Here is a 19,487-nt window from a genome sequence, read left to right on the forward strand (position 1 = left end):
TTGACCTTTATAAAGACATTTATTTCACACATAATTAAGAACTTGACATTTATAATTTACATATAGAGAATATGCTTTCCTAAATTAGTGAAGTGAAGCTTTCATTTTACAACACAAAGGCAAATGCATGTTATCTGTATGTTAATATCCAGTATTCAGAAGACGTCATTTGCATTTTTAAATAGCATAGTTTAAGTTCACTAATTTGTTTTGCATTCATTAGTTTTTCAATTTTGGTATCTCAGTGGTAACCATTCTCTCAGGGTTAAAATAAGATTTGAAAAAAAATAGTCAACTTTTGTGCTACTCTTTATTAAGGGGATACTGAGAAAAGGGAAATGTCTCAGTCAAAACTAAATAGCACATATATTGAATGTGCTATCTATACCTAGTTTGTGCCATCAGAAATTCCTCCTAAGTGGTTAGCTGAAAGAAGGCTCTTTCTCATGACCTCATGAATTAGTGGTCTAGACTGAAGGTCTGCAAAAGAATATTCTTTCCATATCTAAATATTAAGTGTGAACAGCTCTGTATTTCTTTTAAAAAAATAAATCTCTGGAGGAATGATGCTTTACATCTGCAACAAATTACATGTGTAAACTTTGGCTTAATTTAGAAACCTCTTTTTAGAAATACTTCTTCACATTAATATTTTACTAGTGGTGTTTTAATCAATAGGTGTTTTAGATGCAGTATTCAAATGAAACACTCATCTAGCAATTTGTCAAAACGTCATTAGAAGAAAATAATCAAAGTCAAGAAATGGTGATAAATACAGCTGGAGACATAGAGTAGAATAAACCTCGGTTCGTTAATGTTTATCTTTTAGAAATATTTGCATTGAATCATTGTCTATCAAAATCTAGGATTAACTTTGGTGGAGCTTACATGCATGGCTCCAGTATTCATTTTCATTTATTTATTATTTATACACCACCTACTTCCAAAAAAGATTTGAAAGCAGCTTTTCCAATAAGGACTGTGGTGAAGCTATAAAAAATGTCATTAAAAATTAACAAAGAAAGTTTAGTTACTTGGATTCAGAATTTAGCATGATAAGGACTTTCTGATAGACTTGGCAATGGTTTGTTGGGTAAGACGGTTTGTTTTTTCAGAAAACATGCAGTCTTAAAGACGTCTTAGCTCACTTAGTCCGTGCCCTCCCATCCTGAGTGATTGTACTCTGTGCATATCATCCAGCACTATTCCAGTTTTAAGTGAACCAAGCGCTTTCCTCATATTTTCAAAGGTCCACCTGACAAGATTCCTCCACCGACAAGACCTCTACCGACAGTGCCCCCACACCGGTCCATTCCTCCGGCTGACCCGAGGAAGAATGACAGGCCCAAACCTCCCAGGCCTCCCACTGGCAGACCTTCCTATCCCGGAGCCAAACCCAACATCTGCGATGGGAACTTTAACACTCTAGCTATTCTTCGCCGTGAGATGTTTGTTTTCAAGGTAGGAGGCTGTGATTTTTTTTTTTAACGGTGGATCAAGTGTCTACGGTGTCGCTTTAGAAAACAAGTTCTCATTCATTCTAACACTACCTTCCCAGACCTCTCACAGTTAGAAGTTTCAAAAAAGCATCTTAGAAAATAAATGCACAAATGGGCTTAAATGTCTAGCAGAAGATTGCTGTAACATTCTATTTGGGGAAGGCATTTATGTCAGCAGAAGCTAAAATGCCTAGAAATGTAAGGGTGAGAAAATGCTGCATGTTATGAACAGATAAAAAAGCATAATTGAAATCATGAATAGGAGCTAATCGGGATGATTGGCTTGGGAGCTTAGCCACTTCCAGGCACACGAAAGCTATTCTCTCTTTGATTTGCACATCTTTATGAGATCCCTGTGATTTCACTTGACAATTAAAGCATTGTTTTTTAAGAGTGCTGGTGATCATTTTGTTTTGGATCTACTGATAGAAATTTTAGGAAAATCTCCTCTATGAGACCATCCTTTTTATTTTACATGCACATGTTATTGTTTTCGATAGCCAGGCATTTATATCTACCTAATTTATATTTTTAAAAAGGTTACAGATAAAACTGATTTTACATTTTGGTAAGTATGCCTTTGAATGCCATTGGGTTCTCAGACAACACTGATAAACAGTGTATCAAAGTAAGTTACATAATGAACTTACAAAGCAAGTTCAACATAATGTTGAAAAGTATAGTATAATACTGAAAAATAATTTCTCCCTCAATATCTGCAAACTAATGTGAAAAATTAATGAAAACTATGTTTTATGTTGGCATTAGAATATTAAAGTAACCACATTTTACCAATACCATCCATTTAAAAGTAAAATAATATGCTCTCTTTTTTAGTAGATGTGAATCGATAAATAATGAAATATCATCCTACTTATACAGTTTCCTATCTACCAGAGGCTACACTTTAAAAATATAGATTTCATATAATTTTTAATAGACAAAGTACTCTGTCTCCTTTATTGGAAAATAAGATTTGGATTTGATATGCATAAGAGCATCGTACTTACCAGGAAAAATCAATGCTTTTGTTCAAACACATGAATAGATTTTTGAGTTCTATAAATGCTCGGCAATACTTAATTAGATATCTCCGATTCAGTTTAAGTAGATTAATAAATTTAGATTCAAGGAGAAAAAAAGCTCTTTCTCTTTATATACAGCTACTCGTTGTGGCTAAGCTCACAGCAACTACTTGAAATGAAAACAAAATGCAGTCATTTGTTTATTCTATAAGACACCAAATGATATCTGAAGGATTTTTTCTTCTCTCTGTTTTGGCCAAATTTCAACATCCCAGCTTTATACCTTGATATCAATGTAATATCTGAGAATATAATGTGTAATTGACTCTGAGTGCATTCTTTCCATTCTTCCTGTCTAATCAGATCGTCGGTCTGAGAAAAGAGTGGTTTCTTCATATGTAATGATCATTTTCACCAGCCTTGCTGCTCTGCACACTGGAAGTATTCTTGATTGACAAAATAAGGTCTTGTGATCACTGGTTCCTGGAATCAGGAGTGAATAAAAAGCAAATAGACCAATTCTCAGGTAGAATGCAGTAGCCACTGCGATTAATGTCAAATCAGGTGTATGAAAAACATGAGTAAGGCCTGATACTCTAAACTTTCATGGTACCTTGGATTCCTTAATCAAAACTCTCCACAGGACAGAGTTCCTAAACTCTGTCTGAATTTAATTTCTTTTTTCCACTGGTCCCTGCCCTCTTTCTAAGAATAATTACTGTTGAGGATACCTTCTGATAGGCATTGTATTCTTTTTGATCTCCACTGAGTGGATTATGTGTCACATCACTTGATAATTTTCATAATTATCTCTTTCATATAATCAGTGAGTATGCCCAGTATAGTTTAGTAGGCACCAGGGATGTATGAATAGAAGGTAGCACCTCTGTCTTTATGGAGCTTATATTCCAGGAGTGAAGACAAACATGAACTCAAGAAATTTTAAAATACGGGAGTAAAAGGTACGACATTGATATGAAGAGAAAATACTGAAGTCTAGTTGAATCGATCAAGAAAACTTGACCGAGAAAAAGCTTATGCTGAATTTTGAGAGAGAAATTTCTTAGGCACATTAAAGAAATTGATATTTGGTTTACTAAAAAGCGCATTGAGAGAGAGAAGATAGACATATTTAACTTAGTGAAAAGTGACAAATAATATAAATCAGAAATAAACACAATTTGATCGAAGCAAAGAAAGCATGATTGAATGATACCTGCTCCTTAATTAATAGCTGCCGTGGATTGGGTAACTAATATGTGCCTGAATGTACGCTAGGCACTTAATCTCTAAGCCTTATAATAGTACTGCAAGATGGATAGGATTCTCAGTTTTACAAAGGGGAATACTGAGAATCAGAAAAGTAGTTAGTCTGAGTTACAAGGTCAGTAAGTAGTAGTCAGTAGTTGAGCTCAGGTCTACTTGATTCTGAAATCTGTGTTAAACTTTCCCTTACCTGAGAGTAAAGGAAAAGCTTCAAAACAAAGGTGGCAGACTTTAAACTATATTTTAAAATATTAAATATGCCAGAAATCTTTGCTGAGCTCTTAATGTGAGATGCTGTTTTAGGCACTGGCAATGTGGTAGTTAAAGAAAGAAAAAAGAAAAGGAAAGGAAAGGAAAGGAAAGGAAAGGAAAGGAAAGAAAAGAAAAGGAAAGGAAAGGAAAGGAAAGGAAAGGAAAGGAAAGGAAAGGAAAGGAAAGGAAAGAAAAGAAAAGAAAAAAGAAAAGGAGAAAGAAAAAACAGCTAGACCCTGGCTTCTTGGAGCTTATATTTTAGCTTTCTTCACACAGAAGTTCCCCATGGGTCACTGAAGGATGTGGGAAAGCATCCATAAATTCTGTTTTCCTTTATTAATAACTGCTGGCCCCCTAAGTTATCCCTCTATACCTAAATAGGCTAGCCTAACTTTAAGCCAGATTAATGTCATTTTCCCCCATATCTGTTCTACCTGCCTGAAATTACTCTCTGCCAGCTCTCTTGTGCATGCCTGCCTTTTAAATTTTCTTTTAATGTACTCATCATTAATTTTCATAGTCTGCTCCTTCGAGTGTACTTTAGGATCACCCACTCTTTGATCTCACTTTTACTAATGTAACTTGATTCTCTACTTTTCTTCACTACAGGTTCTCTATACAAATTGGAAACCTTTATCTCCTCAACCCTTCTTTACCCAACAATCATTTCCCTTCAGTTTCAATGTCCCAGGCTTCTTTGCAAGCCTCTGCTTATCTAAAACTTCCCTCCTCAGTGTCTTCTACATGTCCCAGCCGCTCTGACTATTCTTCAACTGCAGACATCCTTCTAGCGATTTGTATATTTATCCTCTACATTCGACTAGTATGCTTTTAATTTCCATCTTCTCTATTTCTCGTTGTAATGCATCCCTTAACTAGACTACAAACTTCTTCAAAGCAGAGATTGGTTCATATGGGCTGCATAGTGCTCAAGCTAATGAATAAGGATCCTGATATAATAATTATTTAATGAAAATATAGCTACTATCGTGTTTATACAATAGTAGTCAACCAATATGACATTACTGAAAGTATTTCATTCTGGTAGTTTATTATCACTTGTCCAACAGTTTCCATGACTTAGGTTCTGTGTATATGTCTTTTTAAATAAAAAGTAAGAAAATCTAGATAAAAGGAAAAGGTTAATATCATCAGATAATTTTGTTTTCTTATTAGAAAGGAACTTTTCGTTAGAATGGTAGTTTTAGCATAATTCTTTTGGGAAGCAAACTTTCTCTTCAGAGATTTGATTTACACTGAGCTTTCTAAGCACTCATTTATTTTAAGTGAGTTCACCTGGATATGTTTCTATATGGAAATATAATAAACATTATATATATATAATATACAACATGTATTTTAATTTTATAAATATACATATATAAAATATATATTTTTGTATATTGGTAAAGAGGAAATAAAGGTTATTTATTATATATAAGTATAATTATATATATATATATGCGTATATATATATGCATATGTATATATATAAAATTCCATCCTGTCCTATAGCTAAAATTCTGAATATATATCAATGTCTGTCTATCTCTATATCTACAGAGATATAGAGAGATATAGTTAGAGATATCTGCCTGAGAAAGTTAAGCCTTCCATGTAGCTTTATAATCTTTGGGGAATGCAAACCACCTAAAGCAAGAAATGAAAATCAAAACAAAATGCCAAGGAGCAGAGAAACAAAATAGCAATACAAAAGAAGCTTTGTCCTTACTCTAGAGAGGTGATTTTTAAGAGTGTTCCCTGAAGAGCATAAGCTGTGTGTATCACATGATGCTGCTGTTGTGACTGAGTCAACAATAGGAAAATCTGATTGTTCAAATGAGTCTTCAGATTTCTTTTGGACTACAAAATAAAAACATGGAATATTTAGTTATTTTGCGGTATGAAAGAAAACAGAATTAGCCAGACGTGTATAGGATATGTTTCAGCCCACAATACTTTGTTATATAAGAAAGAAAGCACTAGAAACTGTTCTTCCTGAAGTTGGAAGACAGGAAGAAAAACTATATCCACACCTGGAATTCTTTTAGCATACAGCACATGAGTACACACACACACACACACACACACACACACACACACACACACACGGTTTCATTTGGCAATTGACCAGTTCTTTATATCGAGGGGGACAAACACAGGCCAGTGCTTTATAGTAGAGCTAGAAAGGATAGGGTTAAAAGGCAAAGCTGTCATGGAGCAGCATTCACAGCAGTATAGTGAAATGTCTTCGCTATTAGTACAGAAGAGCAAGTCTTAAGGCTACTATGTGAGATGATGGATATGTTTATTATTTTGATTGTGGTAACCGTTTCCCAATATATACTTATAACAGATCATCAAGTTGTATACCTTAACTATAAGCTATTTTTATTTGTCAATAGTACCTCAGTAAAGTTGGGGCAAAGGCTAAGGTTCTTTCAGTTGCCCACAAGGCTGCGTGATCACTGCATTTTGCTCTGCCTTTCTGATCTCACCTCCTCTTTCTTATTCTGGTCACTTTTACTCTCTCAATGCCACCCACACTTGTCTCCTGCTGTTTTTTGAACTTGCCGGACACACCTGGCTTCGCAGGTTTTTCTCTGTCAAATACCAAATATTCCCGTATCTTCCAGATTTCTGTGGCCATTTGTACAGCAGCAGAAGTCTGTCTCTGATCTCTATTCCTGTCCATATTGTCTGCTATTACATGGGTCTGCATGGAGCTAGGTTTATGAAAGGAAACAACAATATTTGTAGAAATTCACAAGAGCTTATTGTGGGTTACATAAATACTGTGTCATTTTTATGACTCCAAAGAATAGATTTGCCATTTGCAATTGGAAGAATTCTCTCCCAGCTCTCAACCTAATGATGTCACTCATTTTGGTTGCATACTTGTATGTCCTCGTTTATATCAGTGTAGGATAAAACTTAAACTTTTAGACATTAACAATAGACTTGGAGTCAGATGCCATTTCACATAGGCTCTAGACAAAGACTGTAACTACTCCTCTATTTACCTGTGGATCTCACAGTGCCATGAACATAGCAGACAGTAAATTTTTTTAAAAATATTTCTGACCTTATTTTCCTCATCTGTACAATAGCTAATAAATTCCATCATAGGTGTATAGTAAACTCAGGAAATGATAGGTTTTATATAGCAAGAAAGACTTGGCATTTTGAGTTGTTCATTTGACTCATTAACTCAAATTCCTATGCTGTTTGAAGTTACTTTAAAAATAACTTTTAGCTGAGTAAAAATCTCAGAAAATAGCTCTAATTTGTATGTTATAAGGGAAAGGAATGGAATGGTTTGTGATTGTTGTTGTTCATATCACTTTACTCAATGAAATAATTACAAATACTCTATGGTCAAAGAATCCAAAAAATGTTTTATGAACAAAATACTTAGAGAAATTACACAACAGAGGGTAATATAAAATTACTCTGAGTCACAGCTTAATCCTGTACTTCCAGGAAGTATTACCTGATATTAATACTATGTTGTAATCAGGACTAGATTCACTTTAGACCAATGGGAACAATCGCCAAGATACTGCAGAGCATTAATTAAATTCTTATAGTACGAAACCATAGTTCTTCAAATATTTTAGATAAGTCAACATTTTAGGAAGCAACTGGAATTATGTGTAATACTGAATTTTGATGTAAATATTAATTGATTTTCAAAATATTTGTATTCTATTATGGCTTAAGATTTACTCCTTGAAATATTTCAATTCTTTACTGACATATCCTGTCTGCTTAAGCCACTGGGACAAGTGTCTAAGTACTCAGCAGAGTGGATTCACAGTCATCTGAGTTTCTAATATTCTCTCTAGTCACTTTATTTTGGGGTGACTTTAAACATTTTAAGCATACATTTGGATACTTGTTTTGGATACAGTAAAAATATTTTTATTAATAATATAAAATATAACAATATATGCTTACAAACAGACCCATAAATACAGAGAACAAACTGGTGTTTGACAAAGGGGAGAGCAGTAGAGGATGGGCAAAATGAGTGAAAAGGGGATGGAGGTATGGGTGTCCAATTACAGAATGAATGAGTCACAAGGATGAAAGTACAACATAGAGAATATAGTCAGTGGTATTGTAATAGTGTTGCATGGTGACAGATGGTAGCTACACTTGTGATGAGTACAGCATAAATGCAAACTGGTGCAGCCTCTGTGAAAAACAGTATGGAGGTTCCTCAAAAAGTTAAAAGTAGAGCTGATCTACAATCCAGCAACTGCACTACTAGGTATTTACCCAAAGGATACAAAGGTACTAATTCAAAGGGATACATGCACCCCACTGTTTATAGAAGCATTATCTACAATAGCCAAACTATGGAAACAGCCCAAGGGTCCCTGCACTGATGAATGGATAAAGAAGATGTATGCGATAGACTATTACTCAGCCATAAAAAAGAATGAAATCTTACCATGTGCAATGATATGGTAGGAGCCACAGAGTATTATGCTAACTGAAATAAGTCAGCCAGAGAAAGACAAATGCCATATGATTTCACTAATATGTGGAGTTTAAGAAACAAAACAAACAAGCAAAGGGGGAAAAAAGAGAGAGGCAAACTAAGAAACAGACTTTTAACTATAGAGAACAAATTGATGGTTACCAGAGGGGAGACGGAGGTGAAATAGGTGATGGGGATTAAGGAGAGCACTTGTTGTGATGAGCACCAGGTGCTGTATGGAAGTGTTGAATCACTAAATTGTACACGTAAAACTAATATCACACTATGTGTTAACTAACTGGAGTTTAAATAAGAAAATAAAAATCACTATGTTGCACACCTGAAACTAATATAACATTGTGTGTCAACTATATTTCAATGGAAAGAAGTTTTAAAAAAAAGGAATAAAATATCTGTTTGCAATGCGTTTAATGGAAATTAAAATATTGTTTTATCATGTAAAATCATTATATATGATATGATATGATATGATATGATCATAATATTATATATATCTATATATATATCATGTTATATCATTTTGATATAAATTTAGAATACGAATAGAAAAATTCCATATACTCATGTTAAAATGATTTCTGAAAGGATATCGTGAGCTAATTTGAAAAACTCGCTTCAAGCATTATTAATCTTCCTGTTCTACAATCATGAATAAGTCTTTTCAGTGCCAAAAATATTTTTTATTCCATGTTTGTCATAATCTATAGCTCTATATTGAGATTTTTGTGAAGAAAGTGCTCACATTCACAAGTAATTGTTCAGATGCAAGATTAATAAGCAAAGTTTGTTTGTTTATTCATTTATGTATTTTAATAAGCAAAGTTTAGTTCAAGATTTATACTGTATAGGGGTGCCTGGGAGGCTCATTCGGTTGAGCATCCAACTCTTGATTTTGGATCATGATCTCATGGTCTTGGGATCCATCCACACTTCAGTGCAGAGTTCACTTGGGATTCTCTTTCACCTCTCTCTCTCAAATAAATATTTTTTAAATAAAATAAAAAAAAAATTTAGATTATACATAAAAAGGTAGGTTTTCCTTTGTGTTAGAAGTTTTGAAAATAACACTTATCCAGTTTTTTCTTCCATATTTGGCATTTGTGACTATTCCACTTCTGACCTCTTATATTTCTGTAAAGCAAAAGTGAGACTTTATTTTTTCCATTCCCTTTTTAAACTTTCACTTAACAATGTTGTGATTATCATTGTGTTTTCTGGATTATGTGAAATTATTTAAACATTCAGCCAGCTCTTCAGGATCTCTTAGAAGCACTTGTTTATTTTATCTTTTGCATGTGGAAGTATATATAACACCTATAGAAATAGATAAAATAAAGTAGAGGCCAAAGCTATCATTATTTGCAAAGTATGTGACCATCTACCTGAAAAATTCCTTGAAAATCAATATGGGATGGGGGTGGGGACTATTACCAGTGTTAAGAAGGATATCTTCAACCATAGTAAAACACTGACGTATAGCTTTCCTAATAAGCACTTTGACTATATAATTGAAAAGTATTTTTCTTGACATAAAAAAGCAACTCACAGAATTAAACTTAACTAGCAGTACTTATCCCATTGGCAGTATCAATAAATATTTATTAAATGAACAATATTTTTACTTCTAACCCTGTATCTTTCCTGCATTTAACTTCCATGAGGGAGGTTCTTGACTATTTTGTTCATTCTTCTATGTGCTTCTTATGATACTTTTAAGTTTCAGAGCATTATAGTATGTTTATTTACATGACTATTTTGAAGAAGGCATAATTAGTATCAATAGCAAATGAGTAAGGCTGACAAAAACCCTCAAGTTTAAACTGTGTATATATTAGTATACGTATCTTACAATAAAAAGGGAAATGTGCATAGTTTCCAAATTAGTAATCCCCTGCATGGTAATTCATCCTGAAATAATGAAGTAAATCTAAAATGAGCAATTATATTCATCACAGCTTTCTTGCCAGTAGGAGAAAATTTTGTAAGCAACCCAAATTGTCCAGTAATGTGGTAGTGGTATAGCAAATTAATAGTATATCGACTCAATGAAATATAGTGTAATCTTTAAAAAGTTATGGAGGATGTGTGAAACTACAAGACATGATTATAATGTGCATACAAGTATAAAATAGTAAAATTTGAAACATTACATATCATGAATTGCATTATTTGAAATATATGTGTAGACAAAGCATGGAAATTATAGAAAAATGATGTCAGACAAATCTCAGAATTATGGAATTGTGAGCAGCTTTTTAAAATCTGTAGTGTGGTAATGTTGCTTAGATATTTAGTAGCTCAAAATATAGTGGCATAAAAAAAGCTTGATAACTGTGAAGGTTGTAATATGTTAAGTGATAGTGAAGCCATATCATTTTCAAAACATGTAGATCGGCAAAAGCTATTAAAGTATTCATTCAATGGACTTTTACCTTGAACTGTGACTAGAAATGTCCTTGTTCAAAATTACAGTGACAACTTTCAGTAATATAATTCAACCTGGCTAGAAAAGATATCCAGTGAGACGAGGATCTGTGCCCACCATTCATCAATCTTGAGTAACACGAGCCTCCAGGGAATCAAGATAACTAAATATTTTGTTTACCTACAGTTTTGCCATCTTGTAGGCTCGATGGTGAAAATTTACTCAGCTTGCTATAGAAATACTTTAAAACCATGCAAAGTGACATGATATTTGGCAATTAATCCAGAAAGTACTGTCAATTTATGCAATGTGAGGACTGCCATATAGCAAGGCTCGTCAGTTCAGCAAACACTGGTGAATTGTAAGCTGCGTAAGGCACGGAGCACAGAGACTGGTACATAGCAAGTGCTCAAGTAATTTCAGCAACTGCTATTATTGTTGTGAGAGTTGTTGATGATGTTATTATTATTACCACCACTGTTAGTGTTGTGAAAAGCTGTGTGGCTGACCTTACAGAGTTGCAAAGGAGTCTATGACAACAGTCCTTTCTCTTAAGAAACTAACTCTACTCTACTCTTTTATTTTCTTTATTTTTATTTTTTTTTTTTTTTTACTCTTTAATTCAGTGAAGTTTTGACTGACTACCAAGGAATAGCTAGACATTGGGAATGACAGGAGATAGAGGAGATATCACTAACGAGAGCATCATAATGCATCGTGATGTGCTGTAATAGGCTAATGCACAAAGTGTGGTGGGGACACTTTGGAAGGCCACATAAACTGGGAAAGGCTTCTCATAAGGTATATCTGATCTATGTCCATAAAAAAAAATGTCAAATTATCTTACTTCCAGGTAAGAAGGAGTATGGTGCAGTAAGAAGCTAAGAAAGTTTGTTATAAAAACCGAAGCGGGGTGGGCGCCTGGGTGGCTTGGTCGGTTAAGCGTCCGACTTCGGCTCAGGTCATGATCTCACAGTTCATGGGTTTGAGCCCACGTGGGGCTGTATGCTGACCGCTCAGAGCCTCGAGCCTGTTTCAGATTCTGTGTCTCCCTCTCTGTCCCTCCCTCACTCGTGCTCTGTCTCTGTCTCTCTCTCTCTCAAAAATAAACATTAAAAAAATTAAAAATAAATAAATTTTGGGGTTAGAATTCTGACCACTATTGAAGAAATCATACAGTTTTCTAAATATACATGTAAGGACAATTCATCTATTCCCCTCTTGGGTTTATATGGGAGATTTTCTTTTCCTTGCATAAATATATGATATGGGAAATGGTTTATGTAGGAAAATATGGGACACAGTTATTGATATATAGTCATATTTAATTAATGTATTTATTAGATAATCTGCATTGAGCCCCTATCGTGTTTAAGAAAATATACTAGGATATGGTAAAAATGGAAAAGCCCAGGCTTGCATGATGAGGATTCCACAACCGAGCCTGAGTTTCATCTGTAACATAAACATCTTTGTCTCCAATGCCACCTGCTTAAAGAGCTTACTATTCATTGTGGGAAATAGACATTAATCACGGAATCAGAAGACAAGTAAAATTGTACCTGTAGTAAGTTCAAAGGAAAGAAAGTATTTGGTGCAATAAACACATATAAATATTTGTTTTGTTCTAGTTTTTAAAACCTAATGCGCAATGTCAGGGAAGGCTTTTCTGAGAAAGAGATGGGTGAACTAACAATGAGCTATCCGTCCTCCCCTCCCCCCCCCCATTTCATTTGAAGAAAAACTATACATTCTGTTGAAAAGATACTTAGGCTAAAAGTCAGGAGGCATGGGTTCTGGTGCCAGGATATTGTCAACATGATGAGAATTTCCTTTTTGGACTATGTATTTCAGAGATATCAAATAAGACAGTGATAGCTGGATAATCCATCTCACAATGAGGTAAGATATGTGAAGTGTATTCAAATGTTTGAAAGAGCTGCACTAATGAGAGACATTGTCATCATTGCCTTAAATTTTAGAATGGATTTTTTTAATGCTTAACACCAATATGTCAGTTTTACAGTTTTAAATGTCTTTAAGTCGGTATATGTTATATTGGAAGCTTCAGGTGTCTTAAAGGCTAGGTCTCTAAAGAGTGCAGTTACCAAAGTAATAGTTATCAGAAGTGCTGGGAAGCCTGAAAAGTATGACAAATTTAAGTCAAGGTTGGGAAGTAAAGTTTTAATTAAATACCACCCATCTTCCTCATCCTCTTTGGCTTTATTTAAATAATTCTATTTTTCCATAGTGAATAAATTGATTCTTATATTCTTGGAATATGTATATAGAGTGGCTACTGTGAAGCATTCAGTAAGTTAGATTTTGTGTAAATAATTCAATTTGAACATATCCCTTATTACAGCATATCTAAGAAAAAAATGATGTTATAATAACAGGGTAAATTATTTTGCTGTCATTATGGTGATTAAGGTAAACAGTTCATCATAAAGAACCCACATATTTATTATTCACAGAATGAGTGCAAAATAATGGTCGTATAATTTTGTTGAACATCCAAAAATTTTCACAAGTTTTCACAATTTTCAAAATTTCACAATTTTCGTTACAAATTTATAGTCTTGTTCACTTATTCTGGTTTTATTTTTTATATTGGTAAATTGACTTTCATAATATAGTACTTGGATTTACTTTCACATGTGTCAAACTAGAGCTGGGGCATGATGATACTGGGCGCTAAAGTTGTTCTCTACTTTTCTTTCCCTTCCGTAAAAGTCATTTCCAACTAAGTGTTTGGCTTCAGGGTTTTTGTTTTTGTTTTTAAATTTGTAATTATGTTCTTGACCCTTGAATTAAATACTTGTTATATTATAAAGAGTTGGTCTAGGCCATAAGCAGGTCTGGCCTTTTGCCCTTGGCTTTGTGGAGGTATTCAACGTCATACTTAATAGCATTGTCTTCGTTTAGGGTGGGGGCTGGCTACACCAGTAAAACCCGTCATGTGATTTAGGGTAGGTTATGTGGTATCAGTTGGCCTAGATACTGAATCCAACCATGGGGGCAGTCAATCAGTCTGACATGCCTACAAAATAAAGCACTGATAAAAACTCTAGACACTGAAGCTTAGGTGCCCTTCCCTATGTAGCAGTACCCCGTGGATGTTGTCACACTCTGATGCCAGGATGGTAAAGCATCCCTAGGACAGTAGAAGCTTCTCAGATGCCACTTTTTGAATCAGTTCCTTAGAACTGAAACCTTGAAATATACTAGTTTCCAGTGAGGTTTTTTTGGTTTTGTTGTTGTTGTTGTTGTTGTTGTTGTTTGAGTCTTCAAATCTTAGATTGTTGTTGGGAACCCCAGAACTTGCAGTTGGTGTGAGAAGTGAGGATGGTCCTGTGAGGACTTTTCCCTCTAACGTTATAGTTGGACACTACATCCTTGCAGTTGGGGTTAGAAGTCTTGGGCAGTCTTGGCAATCCGGTGGACTATGCTCTTAATTTCACAGTTTGGCTAATTCTAGGAATTTGACAATACCCAAATCCCCAAAATTTCTTAAACTCAGTGACATTCTTCAGTTTAAATTCACTTTTTGGAAAATGAAATAGCTTGTAATGTGTGATTACATTTTCCTTTTCTACTAGTAATGCCTCCTTGAATCTGAATGTAGCTTTGTAATTCTTTACCAGAATGATTTGTAGATTTCCTTATGATGAATTTTCATCTACAGATCGGAAGGATGGGGAGTTCTCATGTTCCAAACCCCAGTCTTTTCCTATTCCTAAAGTTTGAATAGAATGTTTGAGTAGCATGAATCATACATAGAAACAATCCTTGGCAACTTATTTACTAAGGAAAATATAGATCATTCTCTGATTTAACTTAAAAATAAGTTATTGTTCTTTCTTTCAAGTACTAAAAAGTTTCAACTACAACCATAAAACATTTTCCCCAATTTGGTATATCAAAACTCATATTAAAAGTTAACTCAAGAAAAGTTAGACTTGGTGGCTCATTCGGTTAAGCGTCCAACTTCAGCTCAGGTGATGATCTCACTGCTCCTGAGTTTGAACCCCGCGTCGGGCTCTGTGCTGACAGCTCAGAGCTTGGAGCCTGCTTCAGATTCTGTGACTTGCTCTCTCTCTGCCCTTCCCCTGCTCATGCTCTGCGTCTCTCTGTCTCTCAAAAAATAAATAAATGTTAAAAAAAAAAAGTTAGAAGAGCTGATTTCCCAATAGAGAGCACTAAAAGCGCTGTGGCAGGTGACCACAAATATTTAAAACATAATGAAGTGCAAAACACTATTTTGTGTGTGTGAAGAGATAGAACTAGAACGAACATTAGGAAAGTGTATTTTGCCTCCATAATGCCATACCTCACACTGAAATTCTCACTGCTGGGGGCATATGCTCAAATATCAGAGACCAAGGTAAAACTGCTCTACTGAACCTAATAAATATCACTTTCAGTCTTTTCAGTGTTAGAACTTATAAAATATTAGGTCGTTTCTCATGTTTCTAATGATGAATGAGTCTGAGAAATTAAAGAAATCAAGAGACAGATACAGTCACACAACTCCATATTTGATGGTACTTACTACGGGAGGGTGTGACTTTCATGTAAGGGTTGAATAGTTTCTGAATTCCATCAGCCTTCACATTGCCTGCTGGGAAGGCTTCTAATCGATCTTCTTGACAGGGGCTATCTCTGGACATAACACTTGGTCCAGTAATAAATTATATACCTAAGGCCTCAGACAAGACCAAGAACTTAAGTTCCTTGTTTTTTAAACTAGTTCTATTTATCTTGTTTATTTTTAAAACACCAAAAGATAACAAAAGCACTGATCCTTTGAAGAAACAAGAAAGCAGAAAATAAAATTCTCAATTTGGATCAAAATGGCATTTTAATGGCATTTGAATTTGAAATAAAGACACTGGAGAATTGATTTTATTTTAATATAATGTGGCAAAATATGACTTTTCTTACAGTTTTTTTTTTATTAATAATTCAGTGTTTTAAACATTTCTTCCATAATACTTATATGGGATCTAGGGAAATAACCCATAACCAAACTCAGTATTGCTTCATTGAAACTTATAAATAGTCCCAATAAACCAGACTTAAAAGTCTCTAAAAAGTCTCATATCAGTTCACATCAGGTTCTCTGCCAAATAAATTTGTTCCAAACTCATGAAAAACTTTCTTTTTTCAAGCTGTCTGAATCTTAAAATCATGAATAAGAGATTGTAGACATATATAATGAATATTCTACAACAATGTAAATAAACAGTATTTTGACTATTTTGTCCTTTAATGATGCTTCAGGAATAGCATCATTTTCTGTTTTAAAACTTTATGAGGTGCAAATAGTAAGTAAAGTTTTTGTGTGCTTAAAGTTTAACAAGTTACAGTTGGCTTTTTTTATACCACTCTCTTATTTACTGCTCTATTCCCAATGCTTAGCAAAGCACCAGGCTTTTGGAGGTGAAAAATAGGTCATTATTAAATGAATGAATACTTGATAATCAGTGATTTGAAAAGTCTTGAATGCTCAGCTAATAATTTGACAATGTTATTCAAGAAGATACTTTCAGGGACACCCTTACATTTTCATAGAATCATTAGATAATCAGGAATAGATTCATGTTTAAGGGATGTACTCAGTTCTGAAGTGTGTTTCATGAGAGCAGAAAATAATTGTAGAGACAATACTCACTAATTCATCAAGAGGGTTTTTGTTGTTGTTCATCTTTTAAATATTTGTAAATAGGATAGCCACTCCTATGAATTTTCCTATAAGTTTAACAGAGTTGGAAACTTGTCAGTAATCCCCATTTTCCCTACAACTTTATGCCTAAACTGAAAGAGGAAGTCAAATATCCTTTCTGTAAGGTGTGTGTGGCATGTATCTCTATGACCTGAGATCACAGAGATAAGTGACTTGCCCTGATGTACAGAAGACCAAAGCCAGAGGCTAGAATCAAAGCCAGAACCCAAGGCTCTGAGTCTGCATAACCTACTATGCTATTTGGCTTTGTTTCCAGTGGCAAAAGAAGAAAAATCAAAACAAAACAAAACAAAACAACCCTGTGGACATTTCAGTCTATCTGTAATTGTAATAATTACAATAAACTTGCAAAAGATTTAGGGCAATTTTCAAGGCAAAATTAATAGATATTTTTTAAATGCCTTTCAGCAAATTGTTGCCTTCTTTTCTGCTCCACCACTAGCCATTGCCAGCAGTGAAATATTAACATACTGTAAAATCTGTGAAGCTCTGCCTTTTATTTTTGTACCTAATCAACTCTCTCTATAATTTTGTAACCATGTAGCCCACCCCGAATTACAGTTGCAAGCTACATGCGTTAATAATATGGAAACTACAGGAATGAAATGAACCTTTGAAAGTGGTTAGGGAGGCCAAAGAAAGAAAACTGAAATCCTTTTGACAAGCAGTTTCTGAAGCTGCTGACATTCCTTTAAAGGCCCTTTTCATGTTGGCACACAGAGAGGCTTTGCATGCCACACCAAGTAAAACCTATTAACTGCCACTCCGGTACAAGGAACTAATAGTTTTCCATGAGACCTGGAAAGAAAATGGACAAACTTTCCTACTGCTGACCTTTCAGTTTGAAATTATGGTTTTGAAGTGTTGAACGAGGGAAAGAAAGACATAACTTCTTTTGGGATGTGTTGCTGGTCAATATCTACCTCTTTCATTTCCTTGAGAGCTGTGTATTGCAACGTCATAAATATTTTATAAATTATAAAAATAAAAGGGCATTGTGAACCCTGGGTCTGTGCTACATAAACTAAAGAATCGTCGGAACATAACAGGAGAGGAAAATGTACTATTTCTTTTGGGTAACTTATGTTTTACAATTTGGGTCAATAAAAATATTTGAAAATAAAGCAGTAACTAACCTCTCTTACTTGGCATTAAAAATAATGTTAATGTGAAGTAAAAAAAAATTAGTTAACAATATCATTATATGATACTCTTTTCACTCTTCTAATTCTATCAGTAATTCTCAGATAATTCTATCTTTTTATAAATTAGTCCACAAATCAATAATAGCACAAAAATAATAAATCATTTTGGAAGTAATAATATTTGTCAATAGAATCTGTGGTGTTTTGCATGTATTTGTTATTTGAAAGGATTCTGTTTGGTTATGTAGCGGAAACCAACACAGAATAGTTATTTTAGAGCTAAAGCATGTTTGGGGAAAAGAAATGAATATAATTATCCTACATTAAAAATATACTATAGTGCTGCCCCAAGAACCCACAATATGTGGTTATGTCGTACATGAAATAAAGAGCTCTTTCTGTTATTTCCAGTAACATACTCTGCTCTGGTCTAGGCCCAAGACAGACCCACCTTATGCTAAATAAATGTCATGGTACTTCATATTAAAGTGAGAATTTAGTGTGGGTTTTGGGCAGAGACTGATACAGCATCTACAGATTGTTTTCTTAAAGATCTTTAATTATGCATTTCAAACATGAAACATATATAGCATCATTGAAATTGCTAGTATATACATGAAAATCAAAGGGAAAAACACTGGTAAAAGTTGAATTTTGTGTTCAACTGTAACCCAGACACTCCTGAAACAAGGTATAAAACTTAAGCATTTGTAATCTGCCTATCCAGGTAAGACCTAAGGTGATGTCACTTCTGATTTTAAAAATGCTATTTGGGGTTTATTTTAAACCATCAACAATTTGCTGTGTTATTTTTTTTAACTTCTGAAAAACTTTTATATTAAATTTCATTTGTAAAAAATGGAAAGAACAACCAAACTCTGGATATAGAAAAAAAATAAGGTAGCATAAATCAGAATTATGGTACTTGGAGATGCTAAAATTGTCTAGGATGGAGGCCAACTGTTATTCAGTGGTGAAAGTCACTGTTTCAAGGTCAAGTCCTTGAGTTTATGGGCAGGCTGCCTCAGTGGTTCAGGCTCTAAAGTTAACAAATTAAAGTCACTAAAGACTGGCTGATGCATGATCAAAAATTATAACTTACCAATTTACAACGATAATTATAACTATCATGAAGAAAAATATGAATTATTTGTGCTCAAGAAAATTTTGTGTTATAAGCCATATTATAATCAGAAGGCTGTTTGTGAATCAGTTGGACAATCTGAATGGTGTCCCTGGAGCCATCATTTTTTGATAGGCTGATACTCCTGGTGTTACTGCTAGCACATAGTTGAAATTGTACACGGTCACATCTGTTAAGTTTTCCAGACATACCTCCCCTAGTATTGAGTCCCTCTCACCAAAATCTGCCTATTTGTACCCTCTTTTCTAGACAATGTACAGTCAGAGTCACCCATTTTTAAAACTTCCACTTATAGAGGATTTCGTTAGAACAGTTAGGACCTGAGACTTACATACCCTAGTCATTCTTCAATAGATTTGAATCCCCAGGCTCCCCAAGAAGTACCCTCCATTTCCTGAGTGGGTTATTGTTCCAGATGGCCAGTCTCATCTATTACTTCTTACTTAACTTCCATAAAAGAAAATTTTGTGTA

General features: G+C 34.3%; 1 protein-coding gene across 1 annotated transcript in view; it reads left to right on the forward strand.

Moving 5' to 3' along the window:
• Window positions 1-19,487, forward strand: part of MMP16 (matrix metallopeptidase 16) — a 291,993-nt gene that overhangs the window by 210,812 nt on the left and 61,694 nt on the right. The window contains exon 6 of the mRNA XM_015074740.3: window positions 1,250-1,461. Coding sequence (XP_014930226.1) covers window positions 1,250-1,461 — 212 coding nt within the window. The remainder of the gene's footprint in view (window positions 1-1,249; window positions 1,462-19,487) is intronic.

Source organism: Acinonyx jubatus, chromosome F2 (assembly GCF_027475565.1).
Source record: "Acinonyx jubatus isolate Ajub_Pintada_27869175 chromosome F2, VMU_Ajub_asm_v1.0, whole genome shotgun sequence".
NCBI classification, from domain to species: Eukaryota; Metazoa; Chordata; class Mammalia; order Carnivora; family Felidae; genus Acinonyx; species Acinonyx jubatus.